The sequence below is a fragment of the Babylonia areolata genome, chromosome 25, assembly GCF_041734735.1.
Source record: "Babylonia areolata isolate BAREFJ2019XMU chromosome 25, ASM4173473v1, whole genome shotgun sequence".
NCBI classification, from domain to species: domain Eukaryota; kingdom Metazoa; phylum Mollusca; class Gastropoda; order Neogastropoda; family Buccinidae; genus Babylonia; species Babylonia areolata.
Genome location: NC_134900.1, coordinates 8918928 through 8935788, shown reverse-complemented (window position 1 = coordinate 8935788; position 16861 = coordinate 8918928). Strand labels below are relative to the sequence as shown.

Here is a 16861-nt window from a genome sequence, read left to right as displayed (position 1 = left end):
ACACTGTGACACACGATTGTCATTTTGAACGCGTATGACACTTTAAACGTTTTTTCTTTTCTTTTTTTTTCATATCAAAGCTATTGTATTGTCGACTTTGCTGTAAAGTTCACTTTAAATCTGTATATGTGTATGTTTTCTAATAGTTTACAGTCCATCTGGCAGTCTAACTGGTACTCATGCCGTCATATTCTATTGTATGTCACTTTGTATCACTGGTTCAACACAAATTCATGTCTCAATCTACTTCTGTGTTATGTTCACTGGTTAAACACGTTTGTGTCATTTTCTACTTTAATGTATGTATCACTGGTTAGCACAGTATGTGTCATTTCTACTTTCTGTATATATCACTGGTTAACACGTATATGTGTCATTTCTACTTTAATGTATGTATCACTGGGTTAACACGCTATGTGTCATTTCTACTTTTCTGTATGTATCACTGGTTAACACGTTATGTGTCATTTCTACTTTACTGTATGTATCACTGGTTAACACGTTATGTGTCATTTCTACTTTTCTGTATGTATCACTGGTTAACACGCTATGTGTCATTTCTACTTTTCTGTATGTATCACTGGTTAACACGCTATGTGTCATTTCTACTTTACTGTATGTATCACTGGTTAACACGTTATGTGTCATTTCTACTTTTCTGTATGTTTTTTTTTTGTTTTGCACAGCCGATGTTCTCAGGGCACGAAGGGAAAAGAATACTTTGAAAACGGAAACTATTCCTCTGCTTTGAGAATGATTAGTAATCATTATCATCATAATGATAATAATCGTGATAGTAAGTTTAAAAAGTATAAATGAAAAGCAAAATAACTTCCGAGAGAAAAAAAAAACACTAATAGATAACAGGATAACATGAAATGAAATAAAATGCAATATTATGTTAATAATAATAATAATAATAATAACAGAAGAGATATCTTCAAAAAAAAATTAGTAGACCTCATAAAGAAATGTATGAAAATAATCATGCGGGTGATGAAAGTGAGCTAAAATTATAATAGAGATTAGTTCATGTTAATACGAGGGCCGATCCAAAGTCCTGTTCACACTGTCATTTCTCTTTGTTCTATTTGTATTTGTATTTCTTTTTATCACAGCAGATTTCTCTGAGTGAAATTCGGGCTGCTCTCCCCAGGGAGAGTGCGTCGCTTCATACAGCGCCACCCATTTTTTTGTATTTTTTCCTGCATGCAGTTTTATTTGTTTTTACTATCAAAGTGGATTTTTCTACAGAATTTTGCCAGGAACAACCCTTTTGTTGCCGTGGGTTCTTTTACGTGCGCTAAGTGCATGCTGCACACGGGACCTCGGTTTATCGTCTCATCCGAATGACTAGCGTCCAGACCACCACTCAAGGTCTTGTGGAGGGGGAGAAAATATCGGCGGCTGAGACGTGATTCGAACCAGCGCGCTCAGATTCTCTCGCTTCCTAGGCGGACGCGTTACCTCTAGGCCATCACTCCACTCTCAACTGTTTACGGACAGCAGTCTGCTTTTAACTTTCGACATTAAATCAAGCCTTTGCGCTATTCAAAAGCATAAAAATATAGTGACGTCATACATATTTATATGTATGACGTCAATGAAAAATGTTAACGCAACTAAGGGTGCGTTAGGAAAGTGGACCCTAGCATTCACAAAGCTCAAACTTGGAGATGGGCAGATAATAAATCATGCGCATATACAGATTTGACAGTCAAGTGTTGAAACAAGTGTGTGTCATATCGAACAGTCTGTTGATGTCCCTGTGTTGGTAGTTTCAAACGAAGAAAATCGGACTTGACAGACATTTGTTAGTACATAATTTTATGTGGACGTCTCAGTGAAGCCAGGAACCAGTGAACGTGTAAAGAGATTAGCTGAGGAAGATCCAAATATTTCAGTTCATGAAACAAGGTATTAGCTGTTTTGTTTGTTTGCTTGTTTGTGGACTGCAAGTCCCATGTTCATTCGTACGTACATGTGGGTTTTTACGTGTATGACCGCTTTTACCCCGCCATGAAGGCAGCCATACTACGTTTTTGAGGATTTGAAGTAACTGTATCTTATAGTTGAACAGATCCTGCGGAATCATCTTGGGATGAAGAGTGTCTACCAGATGGATGTTCTCTGACAGAGGAAGCAGACAAAAAAAGAACCAGATGGTTCGGGATTTCTAAACGATTGCTTGAACTGTTCGAGCCAGGCCTTACAGGACTATGTGACGTAATAAGAGGTGACGAAACGTGGATCACCTTCAACGGCATTTCGAACTAACGGTCCTATCAAATGTAGGTGATCGCTAAAGACGAAAGACTCGCTGCACACAGATATGCTTTTGAAAGCCGGAAGAGACTTTACTAAATCTTTTTTTTTTTTTTTTTTTTCATACTCCCAAGACTTTGTAGCTGTCGACATTTTGCCTGTAAAGTCTACTCTTACTGCTGAATATGATGTGGAAAGTGTTTTCCTAAAGGTTGTACAGTCCATCGTTGGGCAGCGTCAGACTGTGGGTACTAGCAAACCGATCCAACATGATACACGTGCTATAAAGCCAGGATCACTGTGGTCTATCTACATGAGCAATCCAGCCAATTTACACCTCGCCCTCCCCACAGTCCTGACTTGACCCAGTGCGACTTCTGGGTGTTTCCCGTTCTGAAGCAAAACCTGAATGGCCACAAGTTTTCAAGAACCCAGGACTTTGGAAAAACAGCTTTCTACCATATCTCAGTCAGACTTCCACAAAGCAACTGACTCTTGGCCGAGGAGGCTGATACTCTGTGTGGAGAGAATGGGGGAGTACTTTAAAGGACTGAAAATCTCACATACGTTAGACTTATTTTTGTTTTGTGAAGAAAATGACACAATCTTTGGATCAGTCCTTGCAGTAGGTGCAAGTGAGGTTTAAATTTCATATTTATGCACATGCATCAATCTAAAATAAACACAAAATAGACAATCACGAAATCAGTTAGCACATGAATCAGTAAATTGGTCGTTGAACGTAGAAAAGAAACAAATATTGACCAAAATAAGTAGGCATTTCAATCAATTCATCAATCTAAAAGACAAACCAAAAACAGTACACCTTACCAATAAACCGAGCAATTAAACGGAATGAAGGTAAGGAAAGACAGGGGGAAAGGGGGTAACACTAGTTTTTTTACCATGTAAAAAACAAAATATATGAATAAAAATAAAACAAATGCTCCTCTTTTTTTGTTTTTGTTGCGCTTTGTCAGGTTAGAGTTACGCAAGTATGACGCAAAGCTTTACGCTGTTGATGATGACGTCACTGACTGGCTCTGCGTTTGCTTGCAGAGACAGTCCGGGTCAAGACCGAGCCAGAGTGGCGTCATCGCTTACGTCAGCTTGTGACGTGCAGCGGCAAGCTTTGTACGTCATCAAGCGAAGAGCGCAAGGATGAGGAGGAGAAATCCGCCCGACAAGAGAGTTGTAGGCCTGATATCATACTGTCTTCTCCCTGTGAGCAGGACACCGGCAGCAGCTCCAACAACAATACTAGCAGTAGCAACCGTAACAACTGAATTTAGTTCATCCAACAGGTTCCCCCCGACCTATAATCCAAAACAAACCACAGCCACAACGAATGGGACAGAGAACGTGAAAAAAAAAAAAAGAAGATAGAAGTGTACTGATAGCGAAACTGAGCATGTGGTAGTGAGCGAGTCCACCTCATCCTTTTAGATGACTCATCGACAGTGACAGGTTCAGGTAACTCATGTTGATACTGCTCAGTCCATCCGCCCTCACCCCTCTCTGTTGAGCCCCTTCCCCAAACCAAAGAATATCTTCAGACTGATAATTGTACGTTTGAAACTGAGTTATGAATTAAATCATGTTGCCTATAACCCAGCCGACCACAAAGGGGCATTTTCAGGGCTGTAAAACTGAACTGTAGCTGTGGCTATGATTTTTTTTTTTTTTTTTTTTTTCACAGTACGGCTTAACAACTATGTCGTTTATTTCTAAAACACTTGTTTGGAAGACTGGGTAAGTCACTGTATGTTAAAATCAACAAACAAACAAAAATAATGCAGATCATCCAACCACTGTCGCGAAGTGGTCAACGTCACGAACTGAAAATGTGAGGACGCTGGTTCGAGCCCCAACAGAAGTTGGTTTTTCGACCCGTGGCCTGCTGCTACCCTGAGGTGAGTGTGCCATGAGCTCAGGTAGGGAGACTGGGACCACACAGTTGTGAGTGTGCCATGAGCTCAGGTAGGGAGACTGGGACCACACAGTTGTGAGTGTGCCATGGGCTCAGGTGGGGAGACTGGGACCACACAGTTGTGAGTGTGCCATGAGCTCAGGTAGGGAGACTGGGACCACACAGTTGTGAGTGTGCCATGAGCTCAGTGGGGAGACTGGGGTGAGTGTGCCATGGGCTCAGGTAGGGAGACTGGGACCACACAGTTGTGAGTGTGCCATGAGCTCAGGTGGGGAGATAGGGACCACACAGTTGTGAGTGTGCCATGAGCTCAGGTGGGGAGACATGGACCACACAGTTGTGAGTGTGCCATGAGCTCAGGTGGGGAGATAGGGACCACACAGTTGTGAGTGTGCCATGAGCTCAGGTGGGGAGATAGGGACCACACAGTTGTGAGTGTGCCATGAGCTCAGGTGGGGAGATAGGGACCACACAGTTGTGAGTGGGCCATGGGTTCAGGTGGGGAGATAGGGACCACACAGTTGTGAGTGTGCCATGAGCTCAGGTGGGGAGACTGGGACCACACAGCTGAGGGTCATCCACTTCACGGATGATTCTTTGGAAGTGTTGCTCAAGCGTTCTTACCAATGCTGCAGGTGTCTGTGTCTGTCAGCGTGGTTGACCTCAGGCTGTATCATTACAGCCTTGACACGTAGTCCCAAATCTAAATGGACCCCCTTAATATCATTGTCATCACCCCAAACATTGTTCATCATCATCGAAATATAGAAAACAACATGTCCCAAAGTTTGGGGCACAAAAAAAAAAGAATAAAGTAAGTCAGTCGTTGAATGACTGAATAAGTAAATAATTATGTGTAAACTGTGTTTTTGCCATGAACTTCGGAACAAGCCGATAACCAACTAGCTAAAGAAACAGATCTTCTAAAAATATCTAATAAAATAAACACAACGGTGCTTCGCTGGAACTCAGTGAAATGCATTACATCTGGCCAGTACAGTGAAATATGTAGAAACAGTCGCACAATCACCGCCACACCAGTCAAAGTCCGTTCCTTCTTCTACCACAGAAGAATAACTTCCATTGTTATGCAGTGGAAGATAACCAGTGCGCAGGAACACTTAATTCTCTTAATTACCTTACCCTGAGGTCTTGTGAGAAGATAATGAAGTATTTACTTTGCGCTGAAGACAACGGGGTGTTGGTTAGGAAGTGGGGCAGGTGTCAGGGAAAGGGTGTGGGGGATAAGAGAGGGGAAGGTGAGTAATCACAAGGAAAGTCCCAACTTTCTATTTTAGTGTGTGTGTGTGTGTGTGTGTGTGTGGAGAGAGAGAGAGACAGAGAGAGAGAGAGAAAGAGCGTGTGTATGTAGGAGGAAGAGATTGGGGGGGAGGATAAATCACAAGGAGGCTTTGAGTGTTGAGGTTCTATAAGCTCTAAGTTCCAATGTCACTTTGAAGTCTTGAGCGTAATGTAAATATAGTTCAAGGAAAAGGATATGAGTGGGGATAGGGGTAGGATAGGGCAGAGTGGGGATAGGGGTAGGATAGGGCAGAGTGGGGATAGGGGTAGGATAGGGCAGAGTGGAGATAGGGGTAGGATAGGGCAGAGTGGGTATAGGGGTAGGATAGGGGCTATGGCAGAGTGGGGATAGGGGTAGGATAGGGCAGAGTGGGGATAGGGGTAGGATAGGGGCTATGGCAGAGTGGGGATAGGGGTAGGATAGGGCAGAGTGGGGATAGGGGTAGGATAGGGCAGAGTGGGGATAGGGGTAGGATAGGGCAGAGTGGAGATAGGGGTAGGATAGGGTAGAGTGGGGATAGGGGTAGGATAGGGCAGAGTGGGTATAGGGGTAGGATAGGGGCTATGGCAGAGTGGAGATAGGGGTAGGATAGGGCAGAGTGGAGATAGGGGTAGGATAGGGCAGAGTGGGGATAGGGGTAGGATAGGGCAGAGTGGAGATAGGGGTAGGATAGGGCAGAGTGGGGACAGGGGTAGGATAGGGCAGAGTGGGGATAGGGGTAGGATAGGGGCTAGGGCAGAGTGGGGATAGGGGTAGGATAGGGCAGAGTGGAGATAGGGGTAGGATAGGGCAGAGTGGGGATAGGGGCAGGATAGGGGCTAGGGCAGAGTGGGGATAGGGGTAGGATAGGGCATAGTGGGGATAGGGGTAGGATAGGGGCTAGGGCAGAGTGGGGATAGGGGTAGGATAGGGCAGAGTGGGGATAGGGGTAGGATAGGGCAGAGTGGAGATAGGGGTAGGATAGGGCAGAGTGGGGATAGGGGCAGGATAGGGGCTAGGGCATAGTGGGGATAGGGGTAGGATAGGGCAGAGTGGAGATAGGGGTAGGATAGGGCAGAGTGGAGATAGGGGTAGGATAGGGCAGAGTGGAGATAGGGGCAGGATAGGGGCTAGGGCAGAGTGGGGATAGGGGTAGGATAGGGCAGAGTGGGGATAGGGATAGGATAGGGCAGAGTGGGGATAGGGGTAGGATAGGGCAGAGTGGGGATAGGGGTAGGATAGGAGTGGGGATAGGGGTAGGATAGGGCAGAGTGGAGATAGGGGTAGGATAGGGCAGAGTGGAGATAGGGGTAGGATAGGGCAGAGTGGGGATAGGGGTAGGATAGGGCAGAGTGGAGATAGGGGTAGGATAGGGCAGAGTGGGGATAGGGGTAGGATAGGGCAGAGTGGGGATAGGGGTAGGATAGGGGCTAGGGTAGAGTGGGGATAGGGATAGGATAGGGCAGAGTGGGGATAGGGGTAGGATAGGGCAGAGTGGGGATAGGGGTAGGATAGGGCAGAGTGGGGATAGGGGTAGGATAGGGCAGAGTGGGGATAGGGGTAGGATTGGGGCTAGGGCATAGTGGGGGAATAGCGAGGTGGCAGAAATTCAGACCGTGAAATGAAGGTCTTTCTTAAACGCCGTCCCTCTCTAGGAACACCGTGAAGTAAATGCCTTTTTCACCCATTTTTATATTTGTCTTCGTTTTCTTCTGCGTCGGGGCTCAATCGAATCTACCGCTGGCAGCAAATCGTGCCTTTTGTTCGGCCAGACTTTTCAGTGGGAACACGAGCCATCCGGTGAATCACGGTCGTGAGTGTTGCTGCTGTTTGAAATCCACAGACCCCACCCCCTGACACCCCCCCTCCCTCCCTTTCAGCTGTACACGTTTGAGCTCGATTCTTCTCTTCTCCTTTCATATCATTTTTTTTTTTTTTTTTTTTAATATCTATATAATCGACAGTTTCTTTTCCACAGACTGACAACAGTGAGCAGAAAATCAATCACTGTCGGAATTCCACACAGTTCCGTACTGTTCAAATATCGCCTCCACTGTCGTCCGGTGTATTGTCCCCTCTCTTCTCCAAATTCCTTCCCTATCTCCGAGGATCACACATCCTTAGAGAAAGAACATATTTTTATTGTAATAATAATAATGGTAATAACAATGATGGTGGTGATGAAAATAACAACAACAACAACAAAAACAATAATAATAATAGTAATAATAATCGTTTTCCTCAATAATGCCAAGGATATTGTTTGTTCCAGCACATAAATCTTGAAATCAGCATGGATCACAAAACAGAGTGAGGATGAATACCGAAAAGTTCAAGACTGCAGCATGGATCCTTAAAACGAAAGGGGGACAGTACCGTAAAGTTTATCATAAAAACGTTTGATCCTTTTAAAATAATTGGAGAACCGTTAATCTCATACTTTTAGCATGCATCCTCAAAAACGAATGGGATGTATCACCGTAACGTTCGTCATTATATTCCGGTTCCTTAAATTGACTGGGAAGACAGCAACGTAAAGTCCACAGTCACAGAACTGATCCATAAAATCCACGGAGAACAATGCCCTTAACGGCTTAAAGAACTGTGAGACAATGCCGTCAAGTTCCCAGTTACTGAGCAGAAAAAGACACCGGCCTAGTCATTCCAGGCCAAGTTCTTGCCATGTTTAATCATTTGTATTGGTCACTATACATCGTCGATTCTTCAGAGACATATTATTTTACCAGTATCTTGCCGAGGTGTATATATACGAATACCTCCAACCTCGCGTGCACAACTTTTTTTGCCAAGTGTGTATTTTGTGTATTATTTAACAAGTGTGCATTAGAATGACAGATTATTTATGTTAGGGTTGTTTTGTTTTATTTTGTTATTCGTGTTTTCCGTTTTGGATAGTTACTGTGGGGAAGGTTCAGAAAACGCACAATGCACAAGCAACCTGGTCCGGTATTTGGTGTTATCGGAATTTTAAAAACTTTCACACTCTTCAGATTTCGCTTTGGTAAATGCACTTGGCTTTTTAATCATCACACATTTATTTTCTTTCTATATTTCAATTATCGTTTATTATTATTCATCTATTATTCTTATCTATGTATTTGTACTTTTCTTTATTTAATGACTTACCGATATTCTTGTGTGCGTCTGTACTACTGTTTCTCTGCTGTTATTGTTGTTGTGTGTGTGTGTGTCTGTGTCTGTACGTGTGTCTGTGTGTGTGTCTGTACATTATTTCTACTCCTTCGCCCACAAAACTGATATCATCTGAACGTTTTCACTCGAAATGCATTAACTTTCTTGAATATATATATATATATATATATATATATATGTATATATATATATATATATATATATATATATATATATATATATATATATATATAGTTTGTGTGAAATTCTGTTCATGTTTTTAGACCTTTATCGGAATAAAATTGAATTAACACTTGAATAAACAATACGCATACTGTTTCTTTGTATTCAGTCATCCATCCATCTACCTATCTACCTACCCACAGTCTACTACCTACCCGCTTGATACTTACCTGCAAATCTATCCATTCTTTTTTCTTCTTTTTTTTTCCTTTCTTTTTTTTTCTTTTTTTTTTTTCTTTCTTTTTTTTTTTTTTATCTAATGATACCTTTAATAGCCCTTTTTACTTTTCTTTTCCGTAGTCGGTTTCATCTTGTTTTAATAATGCATTATGAATGATGTAAACAATTATCATGATACTGAAGAATAATTATCGGAAAATATGAGAAATTCCTCGGTTTTCCAGAGCAATTTACTTTGCTTCTTTTTCACTTCCATCGTTTGTCTTGTACACGCAGCACTGACATTTGCAAAACTGATCTCTCCTTTGAAATACATTTGTGTTGTAAATCAGACCGTTAACGTGTACTACTCCTCCAGCGGTCTCTGCAGAACTGTTGTGAGCACACAACGAGAAGATTTGGCCTGTGCCTTCCTGGACTTTTCACGTTGCGTTGTCTCATTGTGCTTTATATAATATCATGTGATTTTTGTTTTGTTATCACTTCTTCATGTCATTTCACTTGTTTGGTGTTGTCTTTTCCACTCTTTTTAATCAATTAATTTTTTTTTAATCTTATTCTATATGTTTGATTTTTTTGTTTGCTTGTTCGCTTGATTTCATTGGGTCCTTAGTCCCTTTCTTATTGTTTATCGATTTGTCCAAAAGCGAGTGAATTAATGGACGAACGATGAAAGCAATGAATCAAAGAGCGCATGGATGGTCGGATGAATGAATGAATGAATGAATGGAAGAATCAATCAATCAATCAATCTAGCTGTTGACAGTGACAAGGCGGAGCTAAGTCATCCCTAAGTCTTCCAACACGATCAAAAGGACTTCACTTCACTACACACACACACACACACACACACACACACACACACACATGCACGCACACATGCATGCACGCACGCACACACACACACACACACATGCACGCACGCACACAAAGACACACACACACACATACACGCACGCACACAAAGACACACACACACACACACACACACACATGCACGCACACATGCACGCACACACACACACATGCACGCACGCACACAAAGACACACACACACACACATGCACGCACACACGCACGCACGCACACACACACACACACACATGCACGCACGCACACAAAGACACACACACACACATGCACGCACACACGCACGCACGCACACACACACACACACACACACACACATGCACGCACGCACACAAACACACACACACACACACACACACACACACACACACAACACGAGAGAGAGAGAGTGAGAAAGAGACAGACAAACAGACACAGAGAGAGAGAGGGGGGGGGGGGGACAAGGAATCCTCCAGAACCTTCATTTCTTTTCACCCAAGTCCTCCCGTACCCCCTTATGCCACCCCCCTCCCCACTTCCACCCCATACAACAAGCACTGGACTTGAATGAAACGGGCGTCAGCACCAAAAGCCAGACTGTACGCACCGTGAACAAAAGGCCCACCGGGGGGGAACCCTTCACAGGGGTAAGTATATGATTATATAGCTGAGCTCTGCCTTCTGCCAGAGGTCTGTCGTACACAGGACTCTGTAACGTATACACGTGTTTGCCCAGGTGAAACCTGGCGGAGTAGTGAGCAAATAACAAGTCTTTCAGCATCTAACTGACCGCAGTTTATTGACGATAGATGGTTATTCTTTTTCTCCTCTTGTTAGAGTAGCCTGTTTTCTTGCAATCTCCAGTAGCACTTTTTGTAGCACTGTTGTACTGTTGTCGTGGTCATTCTTGCCTTCTCCAGTAGCACTTTTTGTAGCATTGTTGTACTGTTGTTGTGGTCATTCTCGCCTTTGGGAGGGAGAGGGGGGTGGATGGGCGGGAGGGGGGGGGGTCTGGTGTGGGGTCGGGTGACAGCACAAAATAGCTCAAGTGGTTGAATTACTTATATGCATAACAAAACAGGTCACGAATCGTGTGTGTGCGTGCGTGCGTGTATGTGTGTGTGTGTGTGTGTGTGTGAGTGAGTGCGCGAGCGCGCGACTGATATCACTAAATTTGAAATACTCTTATTATCCTCTCTAGGGAATACCTGCCTTGTAAACCGTGTTCCAACTACAGGTTACTTTTATGGAAAAAGAATTTTTAACAAGTGAATATAATCCCCAGGAAATGAACTTGGCCAGCGGAAAAGCGGAAACACAAGCAGTGCCTGACGTTTGACACTGGACCTGTCCACGTCGTACGAAGAGCACTTGCACGAGAGGTCCCTGCGACGCCACTCAAAACGTCATTGCGGACGGATGACGTCAAAAGTGCACAACACTTTTTCAACCCCTTGTATATTTTTTTTTCTTTTTCCTCCTATAAAACTGCGAATATAAACTTTGATTCCCAGACACGAGGTTTCAACACACTGAGTATGTCTACGTTTCTGTAGCCCACAGAAGTGTGGAATTGATTACAGGAACGTTTAACATGCGCATTAATTTTGATCTTATGCATGCGTAAAAGCAAACCGAGAGAGAGAGAATCTACGAGGAGTGAGGGAAAAAAACGGGCGACAAACGGAGAAACACAGCATTGTGTGTCACGACACATCAGCAGTGTGTACGCTGTTCTGATGACAGGTGAGTCAGCACTGCAGGAAATACGTGAGTTAATAAGCGAAAGTGGTTTTTTGTTTGTTTGTTTTTTGTTGGTAAATTGTGGTGTTCGAACCAATGCGTTTTTCATCCACCCCGGTAGGCAGCCTGTTGTGCAAATGACCCCGTGTTTGTAAAGCGCTTAGAGCTTGGTCTCTGACCGAGGACAGGCGCAAAGTATCCATATCATTCATTCATTCATTCATTTGGACATCTGCAATACAGTAAGAAGCAGACTAAAAGAAGCTTGGTGGAAGTCGACTGACACAGGATAAGAGAAGCGACTGGCAATGTATTATTTTTTTCTATTTCATACCTGTGTTTTAGAGTGCAAGTAACCCCCAAAACGTGGGCAATGCCTTTCCCGTTTTATATGCGTAGATATACATCGTCATGTATGATTTACCACTCAAAATCATCGAATCAATACCTTTATCAGTTGTAACATTTCTTTCACATCCAAATTGTACCAGGTGTTCACTGACAGCGGAATGCACCGGCTAACATACAGTATGAAAAGTCACCAAAAAGACTTAACAAAATGGCAATTCGAAAATAAAATTTAATGTTTTCGTTTTCTTTTCCTTCATTGCGCGTCGATTGTTTGTGCACGAAAGGTTGGATGGGTGGAAGGTTGTGAGCGCGAACGCACGGGACGAATGTGTAATAGATGAAGAATATGTGCAGACACCCTGAACCCACTTCGTGTGTATACGCACGCAGAAGATCAAATACGCACGTTAAAGATCCTGAAATCCATGTCAGCGTTCGATGGGTTATGGAAACAAGAACATACCCAGCATGCACACCGCCGAAAACGGAGTATGGCTGCCTACATAGCATGGTAAATAAACAAAACGGTCATACACGTAAAATGTTGAATGTTATATGTTTGTCTGAGTGTGTATGTGTGCGTACCTGAAATCTGATTGAATGACACAGGAAACGAATGATGAGCGCCCAACAGCAGCCGTCGGTCGGTTCTACCCAGGTAGGCAGCCTGTTGTGTAAATGGCCCCGTGTTTGTAAAACACTTAGAGCTCTCCGACCGAGGATACGCGCTATATTAGTATCCATATCAATCAATCAATCAATCAAAAGGCTTTGACCTTCTCCCGCTATCTTCAGCATTCACTGGTATCATTATCAACAATACTGCTTCAACATTGTTGTTATTGTTGTTGTGTAACAATTCATCCCTGGTGTGACAACGGCTTCTGGCACAGGCATGGAGAAGCGCGTGTTTACATTATGTCAGTCATTAAACTGAATTTCAATAAAGCATTTTTCAGGTGATACTGCGTTTTGTTAAATATGCCTGTTCGGTTATTATCTCTCTCTCTCTCTCTGTCTCTGTGTGTGTGTGTGTGTGTGTGTGTGTGTGTGTGTGTGTGTCTGTCTGTCTGCCTGTCTGTCTGTCTGAGAGTTAAACTGTATGAAACTGGGATGAGGTTGGTTTGGCTGAACCAAGGGGGGTTGGTGGTACGGGATACCACAGGATTTGTTCGTAATCTCCGTACCAGGCTAGTTGATTGTAGATGGTAAGAATAAAATGCACATATGCAAGAAAGTGATAGGTTTTATTTGTAAAATCAGATTAGTTGTTTGCATTGTGTCCCGACTTATCTGTCCATGAATTTGCCCAAACATTTACAACATGTCATGACAAGATGTAGGTTTGTGATGTCAGATTTTGCTATTCATCATTTCCGTTACAGACAGCATAATGATCGTGATCTTATCTGTCCATTTTGCAAAAGAAAAACCGAAGAAAACGAATTACACTTTACGTTTTGTTGTCCAAAGTTAAGTGACCTTAGGTACAATCTAATACCACAGAAATATCACTGCCAGCCTTCTTTGTTTAAATCAGTATTGCTTAGGACGTCACGTTGAGAAGAAGTCAAACAGTTTGCGAATTATTTATACAAAGCCTTTAAATTTCTGTCACTAAGTTGTAAGTAATTTCAATTTGTTCTGTTATTCTGTTCTGATGTATCACAAAATGTATGTCTTGTAATCTTTTTCAAATACGTTCACACACCACCCTTTTCATGAGGGGCCATGGCCTTTTTTTTAATAAACCATCTGAATCGGAATCTCTGTGTGTGTGTGTGTGTGTGTGTGTGTGTGTGTGTGTGTGTGTGTGTGTCCCTCCCTCGCCCTCTTTCCGTCCGTTTCTCTTTTTCTGTCCCTCCCCTTCCCCCCTCTCTCTCCGTCTTTTTGTGTGTCCCCCCTCTCCATCTCTCTCCAGCTATTTCTCTTCCTGTTATCTACATCTCTGTGTTTATTTTCCCTTACACGCACGTTCACTGATGTTTGATGCTGTCCCTACGACAGTGCGATACAACACAGCATTACAACACAAAATCGGCAGTGGAGAATACAACAGAAAACAATATCGCATAGTTTACCGACAACACAATGCGATATCATGGATATTACTCCCAAACGCCACCTCAGAGCTAATGATGTAACATAAAAGCACGTTTACATATTGAGTAACTATATAATTCATGTCTTGCGTTGTATGTCACAGCGTGACAAATATTTTAACTGCAATGCAAAACAAGGTTTACTGCCATGAGGGCAGTGAATTCATATCCACTGTGTCAAGGGCTGGGCACAGGAAGGCAGTGAATTCATGTCCACTGTGTCAAGGGCTTGCCACAGGAAGGCAGTGAATTCATATCCACTGTGTCAAGGGCTGGGCACAGGAAGGCAGTGAATTCATATCCACTGTGTCAAGGGCTCGGCACAGGAAGGCAGTGAATTCATATCCACTGTGTCCGGGGCTCGGCACAGGAAGGCAGTGAATTCATGTCCACTGTGTCTAGGGCTCGGCACAGGAAGGCAGTGAATTCATATCCACTGTGTCTAGGGCTCGGCACAGGAAGGCAGTGAATTCATGTCCACAGTGCCTAGAGCTCGGCAAAGGAAGGCAGTGAATTCATATCCACAGTGTCTAGGGCTGGGCACAGGAAGGCAGTGAATTTATATCCACTGTGTCAAGGGCTCGGCATAGGAACGCAGTGAATTTATATCCACTGTGTCCAGGGCTAGGCATAGGAAGGCAGTGAATTCTATCCACTGTGTTCAGGGCTGGGCAGAGGAAGGCAGTGAATTCATATCCACTGTGTCTAGGGCTAGGCACAGGAAGGCAGTGAATTCATATCCACTGTGTCCAGGGCTTGGCACAGGAAGGCAGTGAATTCCTATCTACTGTGTCCAGGTCTGGGCAGAGGAAGGCAGTGAATGCATATCCACTGTGTCCAGGGCTGGGCACAGGAAGGCAGTGAATTCATATCCACTCTGTCCAGGGATTGGCACAGGAAGGCAGTGAATTCATGTCCACTGTGTCCAGGGCTGGGCACAGGAAGGCAGTGAATTCATGTCCACTGTGTCCAGGGCTGGGCACAGGAAGGCAGTGAATTCATGTCCACTGTGTCCAGGGCTGGGCACAGGAAGGCAGTGAATTCATGTCCACTCTGTCCAGGGCTGGGCACAGGAAGGCAGTGAGTTCATATCCACTGTGTCCAGGGTTGGGCAGAGGAAGGCGGGGCCCAATCCTATCTTTCCACTGTTTTAATCTTCCCCTACCGAAGTCAGGCACCCATTCACACGGGTGGTGTGATGAACATCTGAGTAAAGTGCCTTTCCCAAGGACACAACACCACGCGGAAACGGGGTTTGAACTCCGATCTCCGGTTTACTGATCGGCACGTGTAACCGACTCCGCCACGGCGTCTCCTGGTACAAGGTAATGTATGCTGTGCTACCACGTTAGAAACTATACTGTGTATGCGGTACTGTCCTGTTCTTGCCGCACGTCACCATCCCGCCCCGTAGTTCTCTACAGTAACATACCGACGTGATGCAGCCAAAGCTTCCCTGCTATCACGTGCATTGTACTGCACTGTGCTGTGCTGTGCTGTGCTGCGCTGTGCTGTGCTGTGTTGTGATATGGTCTACTCTGTTACGCGATGTCGTGCAACACCATGCCATAGTATACATGATGATAACACGAATGTGCCACCATGCTCCCTGTCACACCAGAATAGCAGATTCTATCAATCATATGCATACTACAGAACGCCCAGTCAGCCATGCGATAGAGATGCCGAGGTCTTCATCGCACCACGATGGGCGAACAACAATCATGCGATCTAAGACAGTCTTTTGCCTTTCGAAGTATTTCCCAAACAACGCTATGGAAACAAACATATAAGCATCATATCTGGGAATGGATCACACATATTACACACGCGCACACACACACACACACACACACACACACACACACACACGAGCGTGCGCACACACACACACACACGCACACACACACACACACACACACACACACACACACACACGATTTTGTTGTTCTTTTGTTTTCAGTTGATCAGGAAAAACCCAAACAAAATTACTTCAACCCTAGATCTTCCAGACGGAGAAAGAAACATGGTTGGCAGGCAGAGGGAGAGAAAGAGAGAGACAGAAACAGACAGGGGGGGTGGGGGGGGGGCAACAGACACAGTACAGAGAAATATGGACAGAAAGAGAGACGAGCAGACACTGAGACACACTGCAGAGCATGACATACAGAGACTGGCATAGACACAGAAACAGACACACTACAGAGCATGACATACACAGACTGGCATAGACACAAAAACACACTGCACAGCATGACATACAGAGACTGGCATAGACACAGAAACAGACACACTGCAGAGCATGACATACACAGACTGGCATAGACATACACTGCACAGCATGACATACAGAGACTGGCATAGACACAGAAACACACTGCAGAGCATGACATACAGAGACTGGCATAGACACAGAAATAGACGCACTACAGAGCATGACATACAGAGACTGGCATAGACACAGAAACAGACACACTGCAGAGCATGACATACAGAGACTGGCATAGACACAGAAACACACTGCATAGTATGACATCCAGAGACTGGCACAGACACAGAAACAGACACACTGCAGAGAATGACATACACAGACTGGCATAGACACAGAAACAGACACACTGCAGAGCATGACATACACAGACTGGCATAGACACAGAAACAGACACACTGCAGAGCATGACATACAGAGACTGGCATAGACACAGAAATAGACGCACTACAGAGCATGACATACAGAGACTGGCATAGGCACAGAAACAGACA

At 44.1% G+C, this 16861-nt stretch overlaps 1 protein-coding gene across 2 annotated transcripts in view; it reads left to right on the top strand.

The window, feature by feature from the left end:
• The window catches only part of LOC143299533 (potassium voltage-gated channel subfamily A member 7-like), a 31644-nt gene extending 18651 nt beyond the window's left edge, over positions 1-12993 (top strand). The window contains exon 3 of one of the 2 annotated variants that reach the window (XM_076612804.1): positions 11188-12993. In XM_076612804.1, coding sequence (XP_076468919.1) covers positions 11188-11234 — 47 coding nt within the window. In that variant the 3' untranslated portion in view covers positions 11235-12993. Of the gene's footprint in view, positions 1-3324; positions 3891-11187 lie in introns of those variants that run through there. The other variant, XM_076612803.1, reaches the window with a different exon arrangement.
• Positions 12994-16861: the final 3868 nt, after the last annotated feature.